The sequence below is a fragment of the Pristis pectinata genome, chromosome 31 (assembly GCF_009764475.1).
Source record: "Pristis pectinata isolate sPriPec2 chromosome 31, sPriPec2.1.pri, whole genome shotgun sequence".
Lineage (NCBI taxonomy): Eukaryota > Metazoa > Chordata > Chondrichthyes > Rhinopristiformes > Pristidae > Pristis > Pristis pectinata.
Genome location: NC_067435.1, coordinates 3349014 through 3371788, shown reverse-complemented (window position 1 = coordinate 3371788; position 22775 = coordinate 3349014). Strand labels below are relative to the sequence as shown.

General features: G+C 41.6%; 1 protein-coding gene across 1 annotated transcript in view; it reads right to left on the bottom strand.

Annotated features, from left to right (window-relative positions):
- Window positions 1–22775, bottom strand: part of LOC127584846 (zinc finger SWIM domain-containing protein 4-like) — a 76957-nt gene that overhangs the window by 7223 nt on the left and 46959 nt on the right. Inside the window, exons 6-12 of the mRNA XM_052041806.1 lie at window positions 19194–19382; window positions 14389–14550; window positions 13093–13239; window positions 12556–12693; window positions 9453–9713; window positions 6838–6973; window positions 1841–1998 (exon numbers count right to left, since the gene is read on the bottom strand). Coding sequence (XP_051897766.1) covers window positions 1841–1998; window positions 6838–6973; window positions 9453–9713; window positions 12556–12693; window positions 13093–13239; window positions 14389–14550; window positions 19194–19382 — 1191 coding nt within the window. The remainder of the gene's footprint in view (window positions 1–1840; window positions 1999–6837; window positions 6974–9452; window positions 9714–12555; window positions 12694–13092; window positions 13240–14388; window positions 14551–19193; window positions 19383–22775) is intronic.

Here is a 22775-nt window from a genome sequence, read left to right as displayed (position 1 = left end):
AGGAAAACTCCTTTTCTGCTTTATATGCTGGCTTCTGAAAAAAGGAATACGAAAGTGGCACAAAATGAAGTGGAAGCAGAACACACCACAGCTGACATTTTCACAAGCTTGTTTTTGCAGGAAAACCCATGAATGTCAGTAACTTATGAACGCAAGTTCTGCAAGAAAGGAGTCTTGAGCTAGATGCAATTTTGGTGGGGAAACACTGGAAAAGAAATGAATGTTGTAGCAGGAATAGAGAACCTTATGAAATTAATTCCTATAAACATTTCCATAGCTATCAAGAATACTTAATTATATTGCACAGGATCTAGCTAATTGCTAGTTATTGATGATTGCAATTTTAAATGATGTCAGTAACATTTAACTGGTAAGCTTGATTTTTATTCTTTTAAACAATCTTGCAGAGTGCTCTTTGTTGAAATTTAATGGAACCACAAGAGAAACACAACTGGCGAGACAGTAGTAGTACAAGAACTGGATACGTTAAACTTCTGCTTTTAAAATGCATCATCAGCAAGAACATTAGTTAACTTTCTTGTTCAGTTGTGGAACAGGAAAGTCATCAAAAAGGCCCTCCAGGTTTATAAAAATCATGGTGACTTTTTGAAAAGACTAAAAATTAATGTGCATTAATACCCTGGCTTCTGCTGATGGCACTGTGATAATCCAAGCAGCCTATGAATAGTAAAATAGAAAGCAACTAGAGCCACCCAAAAGCTTGCAGTCACAACACAAACAAAAGCCAAGCACTAGCATTAAGTGTAACTGTGCAGGCAGCAAGACCCAAACTGAGCAGAGTTCTTCTTGAGCTGTAGGTAACACTAAACAGCCCACAGCTTGAGCTCTCCTGTAACATGGTGACAGCCTGCTCACCACATTACAGGAACAGTGCATTTCCACTGGAGGTAAAGCAGACAGATTTTGAGGAGATTTCCAGGACCAAAAAATTGCTGAGGAAATATCGGATAAGTTTAGTTATTTTTCTTCAAAATCGCAAATTATGATAAATAAAAACCTATTTCCCTTCACCCCGTTTTTCGACCCATCTAACATTTAAAGTAAATGGTAGGATGATTGAAGACAAATGACAGTGTTTTCTCCACAAGATGGTCGGGCTCAATCTCTGTCAGAAACAGTGGGAGAGGCAGAAACCTTTATGACATTTAAACAGTACTTGTTTGTGCACCCGAAAACCACAACCAGCAAGGATACAAAACTAGTGATGAAATGTGGGATTAAGCTGACGAGCTCTTTCTCAACTGACGTGGGCCAAATAGTTTCCTTCTGCATTGCAAATTTCCTACAATTCTACGAATTTCACATTACTAAAACTAGCAGTTAAGTTCCATGGTGGCTATAGAAGCTCACTTGCAGGAAGTTTATTACTGAATTGAAATGATCTGGCCTGGAATGAGATTACCAATGTATAAAGCTTCACATTATGATGAGACTTAAAAACTACACCCATTTCTCAAAGAAAATCTATGCTTAGACCAGTCAGCATTTGATGGCATGCTAACATCTCATACAGGTCCATACATCAGAATGGTTGAAAACAAGGCATACATTCTGATCAAAAATTGTAAATTATTTCAGCTTCCATTTCATCCCCCCACCATCCTCTCCCCCCCCCAAAAAACTTTGGCATTTCTTTTACAAGCATTCTCCATTCATACTTATACTCAAATAAATTGCCATTATGAGAATAGTTGAGACAGGCATTTTCCTTCCAGCAAATGCAATCACAGTAATAGCTTACAAGCAGCCTGAAGCAGGAGCTCACAAGCAGCCTGAAACAGCAAGGTACCCACAAGGGCTTCTATAACCTGATCTGTACCTTTTGCGGCTGTCAACATGGTAGATGCCAGCTCACACTGCTGCGTTTCAAGGTGCCCAAGGATGAACCAACGTGGATAACGACTAGGATCCACCAACGCTACCAGATGTGGGTGAGAACCATCCCCAGCTGGGGCCATTGATTCCAGCACTGGCAACCTGCAGAAAGAAAAAATGAAGTTAGAAGAGGCTGCATTTTCTTTCAACATAAGATTCTACATCCAACCACCGGTTTGTAACCGAACTCCAATCACAATCCACTGGGGAGCAAAATTAGGGAATGTGTTTACTCTTGTACACATAATGCTTTAAAACACTCAGGAATTCATCCCAACAAGCTTAGTTTTTCAATAAGTGGGACCTATAAGATTTTTGTGTTATCAACGAGTACAGAACAATGGAATTAATGATGAAATGAATCCCAATTAGAGGTCCACCAGCCTGAATTGGTATTTGTTTCTACCTCCATACATGCTGCCTGACCTGCTGAGGATTACCAGCCTTTTATTTTTAAATTGTACAGACCACTCATGACCTACAAGAACAAGGAAAGACCTGTTGATTCAGAAGTCCAATCTCTCTTCCTATGATGTTACTCTACTTTTAATGATTTGCCTTGGTTAATATTCTACTAAGTTGCACACACCTTCAATGGTACCAAGATTTAGCACCTGTGAGTCCCTCTGTAGAGCAGCCCTTTATCTCCAACCATTTCCCCTGATCACAGGTCTGCCATACGCAATCTGAATGGGAACGGACCCAGGAATGTGCCTTTTTGTAATGCCAAAGTAATTTTTCACTTTAATCAGCTCTCGTCTCCTTATCTTCCCCTCAGACCCTGAAAGTCCCCATCTCAGTTTGGGACATTACCACTAGTGCTGTCAATTGCCCAAACTGCAACTTGAAACTGTAACAGGACACCACCAGACTACTAATGCAAGAACTTAAGAAATACATTAAATAGGCTTTTGGCCCATTGTACAGTCTGCTGGTTGGTAAAATCTTTTATTTCAGTGCTACTTTCCCTGCACTAACTCTATATCACTTGAGTTCCTTAATATCAAAAAAAATCTATTAATTATGGTCTTAAATATACTAAGCATTTCAATAAAGTCACCTTTCATTCTTCTAAACTCTAGACTGCATGTGTAATTGGAGCAAGATCTCTACTCTTGTACCCAAATGCTTTTGCAATAAAGGCCAACACACTTTGCTTTCCTTGCTGTCTGCTGTACCTGCACGCTTAGTGATTCATGCAGGAGGACAACCAGGTCCCTTTGGACAATATTTCATCTTTCAATTTCTCACCATTTAATTCCTTCTAAAGTGGATAACCTCACATTCTTCCACATTATATTCCATCTGCTGTGTCCTTGCCCATTCATTTAGTCTGCTGAAGCCTCTATGTCCCTCACAGATCACACCGCTTCCTATCTCTCTATCAAAAACAAACCTGGATATATTACAGTTGATTCCGGCATCCAAATCATTGATAGATGGTCAACAGCCAGGGCCCCAGCACTGATCCTGGAGGTACCCCGGCCTGTCAGGCACCCAAAGCGAAAATATCTTGTCCTTTAAACAACCCTCAGTCCACGCCAACACCCTGCATTCTAAATAATCTTGCGTAGCACCTTATTGAAGGCCTTCTGAAAGTCTGAAGACACAGCAAACACAGGTTCACCCTCATCTATTCTGCTAGTTAATTATTAAAAACAGTATTTGTTAAAAGCAATTTTCCTTTCATAAACCTGCACTGACTCTGCCCAATCCTGTTGTGATAAATTTCTGATCATACCAACAAAATTTCCTTAATAGAGGTCATTTTTCCCAATACACTTTTCCCCCATTACTGACGTCAGGCTAACTGGAGTGTAATGTCCGTTTTCTCTCTCCTGGTGTTACACTTGCTACCTTTTGATTTGTGGTCAACATTCTACAATCCATGGAACTTTGGAAGATGATGAGTCCACCCATCACCTCCACAGCCTTTGCCTTCAAACCCCTGGGATGCAGACCATGTCTCAACGACTCATTGCCTTTTAATTCCATTAATTTCTCCAATATTAATTTGTCACTAATGCTGCTCTGAGCTCCTGGTCCATCCTTCACTTGTAGTTTTCCACCACCTGCAACAGCTTCGCCTCTTGCTCAGTGAAGACCATTTTACTTAATTTCTCTGCTACTTCCACATTCCCCAAAATTATTGATTCGTGTCAGTTTGTAAGGGACCTGCATTAATTTTAGCTAATCTTTTCCTCACTATGTACACACAGAAGCCCACTTTGTGATCCGCGCAAAGCTACTCTCGTATTCTACTTTGCTCTTCAATGCCTTTGTGCTCTTTAGCTGAATTGTGAAATGTTCCCATCCACAGCTTGCTACTATTTTTGGCAACATTATCCTTTTATCTAATACCATCTGTAACCTCTCGACCGCCACAGCGGAACCACTTTCTTGTTGCTCTTTTTACCATCACAATGGGATCCCCACCCGCAGACACACACTTTAGTTAGCAATCAAAAGAACCCAAAAGATATCTTCCAATTATCTTCCTATCCTGAAGCACAAAAAGAGAATTATAACCCAACTTGTGCTGCTGTTGCAATATTTTAAAAACCTGCATTTACACAAATCCTGCCACAAATTCAGGATTTTATGGTTAAGTATTCTGACAACATAGGAAATTGTAGGAGCCAATTTTCACACTGCCAGGTCCCAGGGACAAATGATCAGAAAGGTTTGCATGATTTTGCACGAGGAATAAAATATTTAAGATATCTTTATTAGTCACACATACATCGAAACACACAGTGAAATGCATCTTTTGCGTAGAGTGTTCTGGGGGACAGCCCGCAAGTGTCGCCACGCTTCCGGCGCCAACATAGCATGCTCACAACTTCCTAACCCATACGTCTTTGGAATGGGGGAGGAAACCGTAGCACCCGAAGGAAACCCACGCAGACACGGGGAGAACGTACAAACTCCTTACAGACAGCGGCCAGAATTGAACTCGGGTCGCTGGCGCTGTAATAGTGTTACGCTAACCACTACACTACTGTGCCTGGGAGGTTGTGGTTCTGATAAGGCAGCTCCCCCTTGGGCACTGCACTGAGAGCGCAGGCTGAGATTACATGCTCAAGATTGAAGGCCGACAGGGTCGAGTCGATATCCTTGGTCTCAAACAAGAGTTGGTCATGGCTCTGGAGTGGCAATGATTGCAGATTTGAGTTACAACTGCAACATTGCAAATGGCTTGCTCAAAGTGCTTCTTGCATTTAAATAGAGGTTACTGTTATTCTTTTGTCCTTACCACCCAACTTTCAATAGTGATGCTGATTAATGCCCACTTCCCAAGACCAGTTAAATTCTGGGATCTTGGAATACTGTCTATAGTCCAGGAAAGCACATTTAAAGCCACAAGGAATGGTCTTTTACAGAATAATTGCAAGGATGATATAGAAATGAGAGTTTATTCCCCTCAGGAAAGGAAAAACAAGGCTGGGATCCTCTTGAAGAGAAGTCCACAGTGTGACCTAATAAAGTTCCATAAAAATACCAAAAGTTTTGCTGCAGGAGATAGTACTTCATTTGAGGAGCAAAACTCGTGGGATAGTGACTAAGGAACCAAGCAACAAATTTCGAGTGGAGAGACAATGGAACTTATAGAACGGAACAGCACAGGAACAAGCTTTTCAGCCCACCACACTGTGCTGAACACAACGCCAAATTAAACAAATCTCTTCTACCTGCACAAAGTCAAAGTTGAGTTTATTATCATATGCACAAGTGCATGTACAGGTGCTATGAAAAACTTATATCCAGCAGCATCACAGGCACATAGCATTAGAGACACATTATCCATATCCCTCCATTCCCTGCATATTCGTATGTTCTCTTAAACGCCACCATCGTTTCTGCTTCCACCTCTACCCCAGCTGCCCATTCCAGGCGACTACCACTAAAAAAAAACTTTCTCCACACACCTTTCAAATTTCCTACTCTCACTTTAAATGCGTGCCCTTACAAATTTGCTTACACATTTGAAACAAGCATCACATTTACACTCAGATGCACTTAATTGAAGGAATAAAGTTTTAGGCTATTAAGAGTTAAGAGGCTGGAAGGAAGGAGGGTTGAATGGTACTTTAATAGTCTGCTTTTGTGTTGTATAATCCTTGTAATTCTATAAAGTCAGTAAAGTGCAATCGTGGATCAAGTTTAAGGCATTCACAAGAGAATTCCACAGATCAGAGAACTGATCGATGAAAGAAAAATATTTTGGGGCAGCTCTCTGGAAGAAGTGTGGTTTACAGAGGGAAACCTCTTGGATTATTTAACTGGGTCTGTGGTCACGTAACTTCTCTTGCTCAGGCAGCCAAGGGAACCCACGCAAAGATAAGCAGCAATGTGATGTCACATTAGAGAAGTTTCCCTCATCTTGACAGCCCACAGCCTACTGATGAGAGGGCTCAGGCTTACCACAATGGATGTCATACTGGGTCACGAAGGGCCTCTTTAATCACGTCACACACCGGCATATAAAATGTCACAAACCACAGGTGTCAAGAGTGCCAAGTGGGAAGTGGCGAGTGGAGGAGCACTGCTGCTTGTCCTAGCAGTGACTCACAGTCTAAAGTGTTCACTCCCTTTTTATTTAAAAATAGTGCAGAGTTGCAATGAGTAAACTAATGCATGGAGACCTATTTTCTTTATGAAATGGGTTAGATGAGCCAGCTACACTAAAAAAAATTGTTCCAATTCCCCCACTTAAGCAAGGTATTAACAGTCCTCATGGAAACAAAAGCCCACATTACAGTATTTATTCCATTTCCATACAAGTGCTATTCTTCAATATTTGTTGAACACTTTTATATTGAGCTTCAATTTTTAAAGTTTGTCTTTTGAAGGCAAAATAAAACTGTACAGTTTGCACTTGCAGGATACAACTATTGAACATTTAATGAGTTGAAGGTTTCCTCAAGTATTTCACCTTACCTCATTGCTCTCAAAGACACTTTGTACGCCAGATCAGGGTCATGAAGCAGGAGAGCTTTGAACAAATATCTTGCAAAAGTGTGCATGGGAACACTTTCCCTGTGGACAACTTCCCCCAGGCCACTAAATGGACCTCCTGGAAAAAAAAAGCCAATTTTTAGTATCATTATCTCTGAAATGAATTGGGAACTTGTCTCATTTGAACAAAATCGCACTCCTCTGTGTACTTTCCTAATGACTTGTGACATTGCATGAAACAGACTCATTTAATTCCTGGGTTCCACATTAGATCCAGGGCATTAATAGGACATGTTTGACTTCAGCGATCTTGGGCTGGAGTGGGGACAGAAGCGTTTCCATACCCACTCTTATCCAATGATCCTGGCCAGAAAACACACATCAATAACAAAAAGGACTCATCCAACAGTTTCCCACAGTAAAATATATTGCACACTGAACTCTCAAGAACTTAAAAACAGATTTACAGGGTTACTTTGAGAACATTTTGCAATAGTTAGCTTTGTTTCTCTCATTGCCCAACTGCAGGAATTACACTGATAGCAATGCAGTGAATGAACAATAAACTCTTTCAATGAAGAGCTTTACCAAATTGACCAAACCCAGCACTATTACGCACAGCGTAGAGGTCAGACAAAGATTAAATCGGCAGCTAGCAAAACAAAATTAAGGCTAAGTAATCCAAATAGATTGAACCACATTTTGAAAACGCAGTAGAGAGCATGTGCAAGTGCACGCAAGACCTGCACCGAACAACCACACTGACATTTGTGCAGAGCAGAAAGTGTGGTTTTCAAAGGTTAACTCTTCAGTGGGTTTTTGCTTCGCAATGGAAATTTTGAGACCAAGTGGAGCAACAGATTCTCCTACAACTTGACCCATGTGCGCCAACTCCACTTTTCAGATGACAACAGTTAAGGCTCCAAATCTCCACTTTAGTGTGGGGGAAAAATAAAAAAAATCACATACTGCCAGGGTACTCAAACTGCACAAAAATTTGACCTGCCTATAACAGAGTGCCGAATTCTGGGACAAAACAAAGCCCCCCAAGTCCATTCATGTGTTAGTTATCTTCACGATGTTTTATAACAGAAGGAGAGTAAGAAAATAGCAAAATTGATCAGATGGGAATTGGACACTCCTTTAAATCTTTGGCATTGAAGAACTGATCCCTGTTCAATAACATAGGCTTACAAATTGCAGCACACTTTGAGAAGTGGCTTAGTCATCCTGCTGTCACCTTCAGGTGGTTGTGAGAGGTGGATGTCAGTGGCCCCATGGTTCAGTGCTCCAATGGGGAAACAGGATAAGGCATGAGATATCGGGACAGCAAAGGTGATGAGTTGAAGGCTTGACTTGACTAACACGTATCCCTCTGTCTCATGCTATGCTTGGAAGACCAGGTTGCCTTGGGACAGGCCAATGATGGTCAGCTCTGGGACAGGCCAATGATGGTCAGCTCTAGGACAACAAAGTCCAACTTATCCCTTTGCAATGCACCAAAAGGAATGTTGAATAGGAATGCCCCCCTGGGCTGACACCAAGGCAGAGATCATGTCAAAAGCACAGAAGTGATGCATGCTTGATATGATCTCTGAGCAACAAAAGTGAAGTGATTGTAACAACACATCTCTGGGGAAAAAAATGATTCCCAATCACAATACTGAAAAATACAGCATTATGCAATTGGATTGCACAGCAGTATTATTAAAAACTGGAAAATGCTCGTAAGTGAAATAGTTGGAAGGACTGACTCAAAACCTCAATAATTTCTCCCTCCAGAGGATATCTGATCTGCCAAGTATTTAACAGCACCATTTTTAATTTCAGATTTTAAAGCTATCAGCCCAAAATAAGCTTCTGTTCCTGATCATTAATTTCAAATGACAATGAGCATAAAGGACTCAGAAAAAAGTTGCATCAGGATGCCAAGCTTAACTCAGTGCCAGCAACCATACCATAACTTGGACAATGTAAAGCTTGGTTGGTCCAGGCCTACTGCACAGGGTCCTGACATCTTTACCACCGATTTTACGTACCCCCAAACCACCAGCCTTGCAAGAGACTTAAATGTATAAAGAATTAGGCAGATGCAGGGGAGGGGAAAAAAATACTGAAATGAATTCCAATCTCTAAAGTAATTGTTGACCACAAAGCTGCAGAAAAGGCAATTAATCGTCTGTCAATTAAAGAGTTAAACACAGCTCAGTTACTTCAGGTAACAACTTACAATGAAATCCCCATTTCAATCTCAGCCTTTGTAGAGTTTCCCCCAGTCAGCCACTGCATTAAACAGCAGCCTTAATATCATGAGGTTATGGAACAGTGAAGAGGGGCAAGGGTCCATAATGTTGATCACCACTTTCAGACCACCAGATGACCATGCAGCAAGTAGCAGCAGGCTGAGGCAGGATCCGATTCCCCATTCGCCAGCAGTAAAACAGCTTGCTCATATTGCCCAGGCACAGGCTCGAAACTGGCTCGCAGCTAAGACAGTGAAGTGCGACATGCGTAAAGCAGCTTTAGAAAGGATTCAAACCTTGAATGAAAGAGCAGAGAGCAAACAGTAACAAAAACATTTCTAAAACCTTTTTTACCTTCCAGTAATAAGACAGCTTGCTTTCGCAATACTTGAACGAGCCGTTCATCAAATTCCATTTGTGACAGCATTGATACAAGCTGTTCTTCATTCCGACACACTTTGTCCTGAGCATAGAGTCCTTCTGGCATTAACCTCTGCTGGCCTAATCCTATTAGTGCCACTTCAAGTGCAAGTGCATAATAAGACTCTCCAGTGTTGCTGCTGCCAGGAACTGGAAAGTGCTGATAGATCGGCTTCCGAATATCATTTATCGAATCTGATAACAACGAAACATCACACTGAGTCAGTTTAATTACAGTTAGAAAGTTTAACGATGGCTTGTGTTCTTGGATACTGAAAGTGAAGGAGGGGGAAGACATTCACACAAATACAATAAAAACTGCTGAGTGTGCATGCAAACACAACATTAAGTGTAGTTAAGAATGTGTGCACAGACTCATCACGTAACAGCAAGGGTAGGTGCACACATACCTCTAAAAGCTGCCAAAATTAAGATGTCTGTGCAGACTTCTGGACAACATGCTATATTTAACATAAACTGACTTCGACTTTCCCTGCTAAAAATGTTCACATCAATTACAATCACATACATAGGCACCCAGTGGGAAATATTTTAGAACACAGAAGCCCCAATTGGGCATCAATATTTTTGCTAACAACCACTGCACTGCCTTCCAAGATGGCTTGAAACACAAGTAGGCCATTCAGCCCTATCAGGCTATCCCAAAACATCAGGCTCATCTCTCTCAAGTACCATTTTCCTGCTCGATCCCTATATCCCTGATTTCTCCAAGCTCCGGCAACCTATCATGGCTTGGTATGGCAACTCTTCTGACCAAGACCGCAAGGAATTGCAGAGAGTTGTGAACGTAGCCCAGTCCATCATGCAAACCAGCCTCCCCTCCATGGACTCTGTCTACACTTCTCACTGCCTTGGGAAAGCAATCAAGGACCCCTCCCATCCAGGTCATTTTCTTTTCTCCCCTCGGGCAGAAAATCCAAAAGCCAAAGAGCACGTGCCACCAGACTCAAGGACAGCTTCTATCCCACTGTTATTAGATTCTTGAATGAACCTCTCATACACTAATAGATGAACTCTAGATCTTAGAGTCTACCTCATCATGGCCCCTGCACTTTGTCTACCCAGAGTCAAGAGTCATAGACCAATACAGCACAGATACAGGCCCTTCGGCCCAACTAGTCCACGTCAACCATGGTGGCCACCGGTCCAATCTCAATTTCATGCGTTTGACCCATAGGCCCTGCCCCTGCATGAACCTATCCAAGTGCTTCTTAAATGAAACTATTGTACCTGCCTCAACCACTTCCTCTGGCAGCTCGTTCCATATACTCACCTGCACTGTACTTTCTCTGTAACTCTAACAATATATTCTGCATTGTTTTTCTTTTTACTACCTCGATGTAATGTTATGATCTGTCTGGATGGCACTCAAAACAAAAGCTTCTCAATTTCAGTACACATGAGAATAATAAACCAATACCAAATCTATCAGCCTTAGTTCATAGTGATGTCAATGACTGATCCTCCATACCCCCCCAGTGATTCAGAATTCCAAAGGTTCACCATCTTTTGAAGATTTTCCTCATTTCAGTCCCAAAAAGCCTACCCCTAATTTTGAAACTGTAACCCATGGTCCTAGACTCCTCAGCCACGATATCTGCCCCAATTAGCCCTCAGAAGTTTGCACATTTTAGCAAGGTCACTCTCATTCTTCTAAACTTTATAGAGGCCTACCTTGCTCAATCTCTTTATATGCTAGACATGCCAAAGGAACTAGCCTGGTGGACCTTCGCTACCTTCCTCTATTGCACGTATCTTTTTAAAAAAAGGGTGGGGGGGGTGGGGTGGGGGAAAAGCTGTATAGAGTACTCCAGCTGTAGTCTCAATTCTAAAATTCTAATCAAACACTACTACCAACACTTTCTTTCCTTGCATCGAATTGAGAGGTGGAGAGAGTCCATCACGGGCACAACCCTCCCCACCATTGAGGACATCTTCAAGAGGTGGTGGCATCCATCATTAAGGACCCTCACCATCCGGTACATGCCCTCTTCTCATTACTACCATCGGGGAGGAGGTACAGGAGCCTGAAGACCCACACTCAACATTTCAGGAACAGCTTCTTCCCCTCCACCATCAGATTTCTGAACAGCCCATGAACCCCTGAACACTACCTCGTCATTCCTCGTTTGACACTATTCATTTATTTTTGTAACTTATAGTAATTTTTATGTTTTGCACTGTACTGCTACCGCAAAACAACAAATTTCATGACATACGTCAGTGACAATAAACCCGATTCTGAGAGGGACCGTGTTAGAGGGGTTGTTACTTTAATCAGATTACAACAATAATAGGCATTAAGATCCACAGATTCCCAAACCATTTCCATTATAAATAAGTGCAGCAAAAACTCGTCACCAACAAAAGTACATCACTTCCACCAAAAAGAATAGTAATCAGGGTTGGATCCAGGTTCCCCAAGCCTTCATAAAATCTACTAGTATATCTATTCCCATGAAAAATTCATTGGAATGAAGCTTTATAGGGATAGATTTTATAATTTACATATTCAGCTTAGCCATTCTTCCATTAATATGCTGCGATGACAACAGTTTACATGACCACTGATAACAATTAGATTTAAGGGAACAGATGTATAGTGGACAACTTGTTCAGTCTTAAAATACTTCGCAAATCCCTTTCGATGTGACACAGTGCCAACCTTCCATTCACTAGGTCTTTTACAGTCTTACCCATTGGTCAGGTTGGTTGCACCAGCCATGTTATAAAAATCACCACCCACCTTTCTCTCTCCTCTTGGGAATCATTTGATCAGTTAAAGCAGACCTCGTATGGCACCTGGCTCTACCCTTGTTCAATCAAGTCCATTTCTCTGCTCATCTACCATAGGCAGGATTTATGTTTGCTCCAATATCAAACTACCAGCACACAAAATTACCCTCTAACTGAGTCACTTGTAGCATCCCAGTTATTGCCTCGGCTTCAAGCAGATAACTGCATGGGTTATGAACAAAGCTCACATCTTCAACTCTGAAAAGAATGGAGCATTTACCTGTGAATAACACAGAGCTTTCATCGTCCATTTTACAAGCCTCGAGCAACGTTCTGCACAAGCACCCGATCGGATCTAGAGGATGTCCAACCCAACCTTCTTGATTTGCAATTGTGGTTACACCTTTCTGTAATAGCTCTGGAGAAAAATAAAGGAACTATTAAAATATGTCCTTTTCCATGCAGCCTTTCAAAGTTCATGATGCTTGCTAAAGATATACTGCATAACAAACCAGCCATTAGATCCAGTTTCCAAAAGGTTTATAAAGCACATTTCTCCATCCCAATTATTTTACATACAATTTTTATTTTTTTGTTAATAAGATTTACTTATTTTCCTTCAACAGTAACATGACACAATTTGGCAAAATGTCAATTCAGAAATAAGAACATTTTCCCAATATGCAGGGTGGTGATGGCTTCGATCGACTTTCTGAACTAAAAACCAAACGTATTAACTCTGTAGCCACCCAAGATTGTTTTACTACTTGTTTGTGAGCTCACAACCCATTCTCTGATCCACCTTGTGGCCCCTTACCTTTCTTCTGTTGCTTGTACGTTTCCAACTGACGTCTTTTCTGTAACCTGACAGTATTGACGATTGCCACAGCCAGACGAAGAGATTCCCTGGGGTATCCATGGGACCTCAATGCATCCACTCTGGCGCAAGCAGTTGGTACATGCTCTGTGGAATTAGATTTTCAACAATGGAATTAAAAACATTTCAAAATTATTTACAATACAAACCCAAATTTCTAGCTACACTTTAAGAATACATAAACATAGGGAAGGGGATGAGAAAAGACGATGTTGCAACACAAAGAATGCAAGATGAAAAATCAGTTTCTTCCAAGCAATGGAAGCTTCCCCACACTACTTGCTTCTGATACAGAATACAGCTGTGATCTGCAATGTCTCCCATAGAGAAAAGGCCAGCATTCATCATGCTTGTGTAAACAGAACTATGATGTTGAAAGATGAATGACTATACCCAACTAAGTTGAAAGACCTTACCACAAGAAAGTGGAACGCAGTTTAAAATCATCATCATCCCACTTAACTGCTACACTCAGCTACTGCAATGCAGGTTGGGAGCTGCAGTGGCCAGGAACCAGGCCACAATGGGGTGGGTAGACAGGGAATTTTTAACAAGCTGCTAATGTGCATTGCCTGTGTACTAGACAAGACAAAGGACATTACCTGTGACAGCATCGACTGTGAGGGATTCAGGACAGAAGGTAGTTAGAACAAAACATAACAGTAAATTCAATAATTTCCATGCACATGCTTCACACATTTGCCTCAGCCAATGTTTGAAAAAAAAGTAGCTGAGCGTTCTGTAAGGTTAAGGCCATCAACATGAACAACAAATAACCAGGATGTATGTGGAGTCACAGATGTCTCATTTTGCTTATGGGTCGACTACCAATTTTGACAGTCTGGCAGTTACTTGCCAAGGGGAGGAGAGAGAAAGGAACCGGCTGTGTCGGATTCAGTTGATTACAGAAGGAAGCATTATGCATGCAATGACCTGATCGTACACAAATTACCCATAGCTATACCACATTCTCTTTTAAATTACGAGGATAACCAACAATTCCTTGAGAAGTTCATTCTCTTTGGAACAATAGGATGATCAGTTAACTGTGTCTTATTTACTTGATCTTGGTGTTGAACATCTTTAGTTGAGAGTTTTTTTTAAAAAACCTTTCTGGTGCAACTGTCATTGCAAAAGTCCCAGAGAGCAGTTGGCACAGTGTGTACATCTGTGGTGACAGAGTAAGGAAGGAGTTCGACACAATTTGTTGATGGTCTACAACAATGCTGTACATACCCAGCCAAAGAGGCCGCCCCTGGGAGTCAAACAACGACCGGTCTCCATCACGCCACTGGTTTGTATAGTTGTCGCTGCTGATAATTTTGCGAAGGTGACAGTCTTTCCAATCGAGGCCACAGGCTTCTATTGCACGCACAAAAACAGTTCTCCGTGATCCAACTAGGAGAGAAGCATTTGTTTCAATGGTCTGCAGTCCAGCCTCCCAAATGCACACAGCACACACAAACCAAAAATACTCAATTCTAAATCCAGAAACAGGATTATTTAGGTCCAACTGAATGCCCATGTGCATGTTCTAGATGCCATCTGATCAACATATCCTTTTCTTTCTCTTTGACTTTGAACTTAGATTTATTCTTATATAATACTGGTTTACTCTCAGAATTCACCCCACAGTTTGAGAGGGAGAAGATAAAATTGGACGTGTCAGTATTACGGCTGAGTAAAAGGTAACTACAGAGGTATGAGAGAGGAGCTGGCCGGTTTATTGGAAGGGGACCCTAGCAGGGATGACGGTCGAGCAGCCATGGCAGGAGTTTCTGGGAGTAATCCGGAACAAGCGGGATCAGTTCATCCCAAAGAAGCAGCAGCATTCTAAAGGGAGGATGAGACAACCGTGGCTGAAGAGAGAAGTCAAAGACAGCATAAAAGCAAAAAAAGAGGGTGTACACTACTGCAAAAATTAGTGGGAAGCTAGAGGATAGGGAAGCTTTTAAAAACCAACGGAAGGGAACTAAAAAAAGCAATAAGGGGAGAAAAGGTGAAATAAGAAGGTAAGCTATCCAATAGTGTAAAAAAAACTTCCGGTATCCTCTTTTATAAGATATATAAAGAGTAAAAGAGAAGCAAGAGTGGACATTGGGCTGCTGGAAAATGACGCTGGAGAAGTAGTAATGGAGAAGAAATGGTAGATGAACTGAATAAGTATTTTGCATCAGTCTTCACTGTGGAAGACACCAGCAACATGCCAGAAATCTGAGAGAGTTGGGGGAGAGAAGCGAGTGTAGTCACTATTACTAAGGAGAAAGTGCTTGGGAAACTGAAAGGTCTGAAGGTAGATAAGTCACCAGGACCAGAAGAACTACACCCCAGGGTTCTGAAAGAGGTAGCTGAAGGCATTGGTAGTGATCTTTCAAGAATCACTAAATTCAGGAATGGTTCCGGAGGACTCCACTCTTTAAGAAGGGATGGAGGCAAAAGATAGGAAATTATAGGCCAGTTAGCCTGACTTCAGTAGTTGGTAAGATGTTAAGAGTCCATTATTAAGGATCAGGTTTCCTGGTACTTGGAAGTACATGATCAAATAGGCCGAAGTCAGTATGGTTTCCTGGAGGGGAGATCTTACTTGACAAATATGTTGGAATTCTTTGAAGAAGTAACAGGCAGGATAGACAAAGGAGAGTCAGTAGATGTTGTTTACTTGGATTTTCAGAAGGCCTTTGATAAGGTGCCGCACACGAGGCTGCTAAACAAGATAGAAGCCCGTGGTATTACAGGAAAGGTACTAGCATGGATAGAAGATTGGCTGACTGGCAGAAGGCAAAGAGTGGGAATAAAGGGGGCCTCTGCTGTTTGGCTGCCAGTGACTAGTGGTGTTCCGCAGGGGTAGGTATTGGGTCTGCTACTTTTCACGTTACATGTTAATGATCTGGATGACAGAATTGATGGCTTTGGGGCCAAGTTTGCGGAGGATACAAAGATAGGTGGAGGGGCAGATAGTGTTGAGGAAGCAGGGAGTGTGCAGCAGGACTTGGACAGATTGGAAAAATGGGCAAAGAAGTGGCAGACAGAATACAGCGTAGGGAAGTGTACGGTCATGCACTTTGGTAGAAGGAATAAAGGCGTAGACTATTTTCTAAACAGGGAGCGAATTCAGAAATCGGAGGTGCAAAGGGACTTGGGAGTCCTAGTGCAGGATTCCCTAAAGGTTAATTTGCAGGTTGAGTTAGTAGTAAGGAAGGCAAATGCAATGTTAGCATTAGTTTCAAGAGAACTAGAATATAAAAGCAAGGATGTAATGCTGAGGCTTTATAAGGCATTGGTCAGACCACATTTGGAGTATTGAGAGCAGTTTTGGGCCCCATATCTAAGGAATGACGTGCTGGCATTGGAGAGGGTCCAGAGGAGGTTCACAAGAATGACCCTGGGAACGAAAGGGTTAATGTATGAGCAGCGTTAACATACAAGGAGCGTTTAATGGCCTCTGGGCCTGTACTTGCTATAGCTCAGAAGGATGAGGGGGCATCTCATTGAAACCTACCAAATATTGAAAGGCCTGGATAGAGTGGACGTAGAGAGGAGGTTTCCAGTAGTGGGAGAGTCTAGGACCAGAGGGCACAGCCTCAGAATAGAAGGACGTCTCTTTAGAATAGAGATGAGGAGGAACTTCTATAGCCAGAGGGTGGTGAATTTGTGGAATTCATTGTCACAGATGGCTGTGGAGGCCAAGTCATTGGGTATATTTAAAGAGGAGGTTGATAGATTCTTGATTAGTAAGGACAAAGGTTACAGGGAGAAGGCAGAAGAATGGGGTTGAGAGGGAAAAATAAATCATCCATGATCGAATGGCAGCACAGACTCAATGGCCTAATTCTGCTCCTATGTCTTATGGTCTAAAGCCATAGCTTTAATCTGAAATTTAGTTTAACTGATTTCAGATGAGACAGTGGCTGGGCTGTTCCAGTGGTTTAGGTACCAATGGGACCACAAGGTCAACACCAAGATTATCTCTTCTAATAACCAAGGACTCAGTGCAAGTGTTGATTTCCCTCTCTGCCATTCAAATACCAAATCGCAATAGCACAGCAGCTGCAGCAGTTATCACTGCTACAGTTTTAGTACACTTAGAACTAAAATAACCTTGCACAAGCCACCCAAGCTTACAATTACTTGGGCAAAGCAAAAGGTGTAAGGGGTAATATTTTCCAGGGTCTACACTTTTCGAATAATGGAGAAACTAAAATAAAATTCACACATTTCTTTAAAGCTACGATTAATATACCTTGAGGGGGTAGATGCTGCTTAGAAGTTGGTTTCCAAGAGGTTCCGGTTTCTAACTAAGAACCTGATGTTCCCAAATTGAATGCTTAACCTGATAAAATATTGCAATATTTAGTGGATGCCAACCTATGGCCTGCCACTCCTTCATGTGATTCACAAATACATAAACACTAATTTAACTTGTTCAGTCCAGTTCTGTAACAACTGTTGTGCTGAACACAGCCACTTTGTAGGATAGTATCTTCACCTAACCCTGCGGGCAAGTCACACTGCTGCTGGGACACGAGACTGCAGGCTGTCGAGTATTACAAGACAACTGTTCCACATGCCTACTGCATGTGGTGGCAGTACAGTTCCCACACAGCTGGCCTGTACAAACCTGCAAATGCCAGGTAGTTTTTCCAGCACTCCAAGTCCAACGCAGTGGGAGGGTAGCAAGTAATTTCACAAAACCACCTTCACTGTAAGTTGTTCCACAATATCAATCAAGGAGGTTTCGACAGAGCAGAACTAACTGCATTTTTATTGTGTTTAGCAATCTCAACCATCCACAGCTACTGAATCAAGTTACTTTGAACCTCAAACTATAATCAAGAGAAAGTGGTAGCAAAGTTCAAACATTTCCTAGCAGAGATTATCTTTAAATAAAGAGCCTGCTGCTGTTTGAACTTTTAAAGAGCATTTTCTTTGTGCTATGAACTTTTCATTGGAAGATCCAACTAAAATAACCCCCATCCCAACATTTCTTCACAAAACAAGCTTCAGAAATGTGGGGATGTCACTAGACTTCAAATTCAAAGTATACTGAAATCTAATGTCAAGGCTGTACAGCAAAATAAAGTTCAGAATGAGAAAGGGCACATTGCACCATGAATCAATTCTTACCCTGGGCCACCTCCCAGTACACCTCCAGCCTCACAGTGATCCCATACTAGGAGGATGCAGTTATTTCTCCTATTGCCTCAAAAGTCAGTAACCCTCAAACCAACAGACCATGCCCTTTTTTTTGAAAGCTGAACTGCTCCCAAACTGTTTAGTGTGCCATATCTGCACAATGAAACCCATTTTAAGCTTGAAAATACACTTTACATTCATTGTCCCAAGTTGTTTCTTTTCTGTGATCAACATTAGCATTTTTGAAAGATAGCTAAATGTCCAAGCACAGACAAGACAGTTGAGTCCACATGCTATCCTATGCCTCGAGACAATGGAGACCACCTTATGCCCAAGTTCAACCATCAAAGCCTAATCAGTAGCTTATTTAAAACAAATAACTTGAGAGAGTGTTGAGATGAACTGTCAAAGGAAAACCCACCCGGCCCAGATCAATGCCTTTTCACATTTGAACAGTCTCCTCTAACCATTAGATAGAGACATCTGCACAAAAAAAATGTAAAATCAAAAGGCTTTTGTGTGGAGAAGGGCAGCTGAAAAGAGTCAAGAAGACTAGGGTTCTTAACCCCAACTCCATCCTGGATAACATGGCTATGCAACACTACTGTTCCAACCACACCCCATTCCCCACCCTCACAGTCAAATGCACCCCACGGTCAGTACTGAGGAATATTTGATAGCCCCAAAACTGAAGCAAGGCTGTAACTAAATGACTCAGGAAGAAGGAACATCTTTATGACACGTAAGTTCTTTGTGTGAACAAAACAAGAAGATTTCAAAGAGGGGAGAGTAGCAAAAGTCAGTTTTTTCCAATTATTGTTACAATTCAAAGGTGAATAGGAAATTGCAACAAACATGTTTGTGGCATTTTTTTTTGGAAAGTTCCAATACAACAACATGCTAAGTACCTTGGTTTCGATTTGAGTTGTGTTGTATACCAGCTGTGATACTCGGGGTTTCGTTGACATGATTGCCATAGTTACCATCTTCTTGTGGGCAGACATCCATGTTGTTCCACTTCTTGAGAAGCTCGACCCAGCCAGCTTTCTCCTCCTGCTTACAATGAGGGTTTAGTACTACACACACCCAGAGAGCACCTGAGGGAGAGGGAGAAACTGGCAATTAAAAACAAAAATGACCAAATTAAACCCGTACCTCTTTGGTGTTGCTGTGTAAACAATAGGGCAAGTACAGCGTGTTACCTCGGGGTAAGTCTGTGGTGTCCTGGAACTTAGCCCGCTGGTTTTCTCAGCTGTTTACTGACATCAAAAAGAAATTCAAACGAGCTAACTACACTGGTGATCACTAACCACACAGACATTTTCCTATGATGTGCTCTTTTTGAAAGAGTAATGGAGATATTTGCCATTCTAACAGTGCGAAAAAAATCCGAAAACGCAGTTAATATTTGGTGTGTGATTGGAACATTCACATTTCTTTCCTCTCACTTCCCAGTGACACACATTTAACAGGATTCTGGACTTTAGCAATTCAAGAATACTTCAATCATGCTCATTATCACAACACAAAAAAAACATTAATAGTGGTCCTTGTGGTGTTTAGAGATTGAATTGGTTGAGAGCGCTGGGGTTTGACTGTATTTAGTTGCCAGAGACCTTAAACAGTGCCAATGTTAAGCTGACTTTATGTGTCAATTTAGATTGATAATGCAAAACAAAACTACACTTCATCTTTAAGAAGCTCCCAGTACTGATGAAAGGTCATTGACACAAAACATTAACAGTTTTCTACATTTTAATTGCTTAAACTTTACTCACTTGTTTCCTACATTGTTGCCCAAATTTCCCCTTCCAACTCGGTGTACCAATACTTCATCAAATATAACAGGGTAATTTCCACGCTCAGTCCTGAGTACACACACAGCACAAGTTCATTCCTCAGCACACCATTATATTCCTTGATGTTGAGACACTGAGGTCTGCAAACCACCAGAATGCAGGACTCCATTATACTGTTCAAGCTCAGCCAAACAGGCTGATTCAACCTTCGTATTACATAAGCTCTGACACAACTAGCCTAAATGCAGCAACAGTTTACTTCCGATAAGTACTTTGTGTAGGATGCACAATGTTCATAAAGCTGCAAGTATACACGAACAATGACCTTAAATAATGCAAATGCATTAATTATACAGTCACTTCAGAAAAAGTCCCATCTTGAGCCCAGTCTAAAGCAAGCTTCAGATACATGAAGCCTCACTTTTCAACAAATACGTATTCCTCTGTGAAACAGCGAGACAGAACTATATTTTCTATTTACTTGGATAATCGAAAGAATGTTTCTTTTAGATTTTTTCACCAAGTTGTTGAACGCAATTTGACTGCTTCACCACACCCCCCCCCCCCCCCAATTACCACTTTAACCAAATTCAGAAGTACTAAAAACAATTCTTTCCTTTCCTGTTACGAGCCAGGTTGCTACTTGGTGAATGTCCCTTTAAGGCACCTGGACAGTAGAGTAGAGTGTGTGTGAGTGTGAGTGTTATCTACAAGACTATAACTGCAGCGTACTGAAGGCTGACTGACGGTCTCTGTATCTATGGATGTAGAACAATAACTGTCTGTCACTATACAATCCACGTATGGATTTTTGGAGCAATCAAGTGGAGTCCACTTTGTCATTAACCTGTACTGGAAAGCACGTATTTCTGTGGGCGGCCAGGTATCGAATGCCTTTGGTGTAGCAGATACTTCGAAACAAAACAATGGAGATCATTGGAGACTGAGGTGTTGTGTGGGTTCCATCGTAGAATGTGTGGATTTCATAAATTCTCTCTACGTTTTCTGTCCAGTCAGCTGTGGTTTTGCAAAAGCCTTTGCTCACGTTCTACCTTATGACTTGCTGAACTGAACTTTGAGAACTATTCCTAGACTTGGGGTTTGGGAATTTGCCACACATACACTGAGTTTATTTTTGGGGTCAATGTTCAACATCTACCGTTTTTTTACTTTTCTTATTATTACAAGCAGTTATTAATAAAATAGTTTCTAACACTTATACATGGCTCGTTGTGTTTCTATTGTTGCCGGTACGTAACATTCCAATCAAGTCTCTTGAACGTGAATTGGATTGTTATACTTTGTTCTCAACAGGGAAAACATGCAAATGATACCAACTGCAGTATTAGTTCATTGTTACATTAACTTATCAATGGGCTGTAGCACTTTAAAAGCTTTCTCAGCTACATCCACTATAAGTCGGGATGGGAAATTGGAGGTAAAGGCAAGTTGCAGAAACATAGGAAGTAGGTGAAATGAATACAGACTTTCCAAGGCATCTTAGGCCTGCTCTTGCATCCAATGAGACTCTATGTACCTGCTTTATCCCATATCCCTTATTGTCTTTGATTAACGCAAATCCATGATGGAGTCATACAGCCAACAGCACAGAAACAGGCCCTTCAGCCCAGCTCACCAATGCCGACCAAACTGCTTAACTTATCTGGTCATATTTGCCTGCATTTGGCCCATATCCCACTAAACCTTTCCTAACCATGCACCTGCCCAAATGTCTTTGGAAATTTGTAATTTTACCCACCTTTGCACCTCATGTTAGATTTAAAAGCCAATCACTTGGATTTTGAGTTCCAAACACTTTCCCCCCACCTTTTAGTGACCCCAACATCCTTGTCCACCCCACCCTGTGGGTGAGGGCGATATATTCACTGGACATGCACACAGAGCAAAATGGGCAAGGTTAAAAAGGAATTCAAAATAGGCTAGGGCTTGAAATGAATGCTTTGAAATCAAGGAAGCGCACTCTCCAAACCCGAGTAGTTAACATAATAACTTGACAGCAGGCTATAAAAATATGTCTGGTTTCCTAATCTCCTGTGCTGGCAGGAGGAGCTGGTAAGCAGAGGCATGGCATTCCCACACAGGGTGTGGAGAAGGGAGGAGTTGAAGACACGTCAGTAGACACTGCACGCTTGTCTCACTACGCCTGGTTCAAACCCCACCCACCTTCCTCCAGACAACATTGACTGCTGTCACAAAAGCAAATTAGTGACAGGATAAAGGGAACAAGCTCACTTCAACATATATCCAAAACGGAAGTAATCCATCTTTCCTATTTTGCTCACATCTTCTAAAAATTATTCTGGAATAACTCCCAACCTTGATTACCTTGCAACCATAACTTTACAGATCATGGTAACTTCAATCTGTTGTGAATGTTGTGCCCATTCAGTTAAAGGGATTTTAATACCATGTTTTTATTATTTTTTTCTATGACACGAGCTAGAGGTATACCTGTTTATATGCTCTGTCCAATAGAAGCTAGTTATCATTACCCAATTCACAACACTGCTCTGCACTTTCTATTACGTCTGTAAATTTCCCTTCACTAGAACACACACACTGCTTCCTCCCCATCCCCCATCCCCACCACCAACACCATTTACTCTATAGCCCCAATCCTTCAATTCACTGAGGCATTGTTCCCAACCCAATTAAAATGAAGCGCATCCC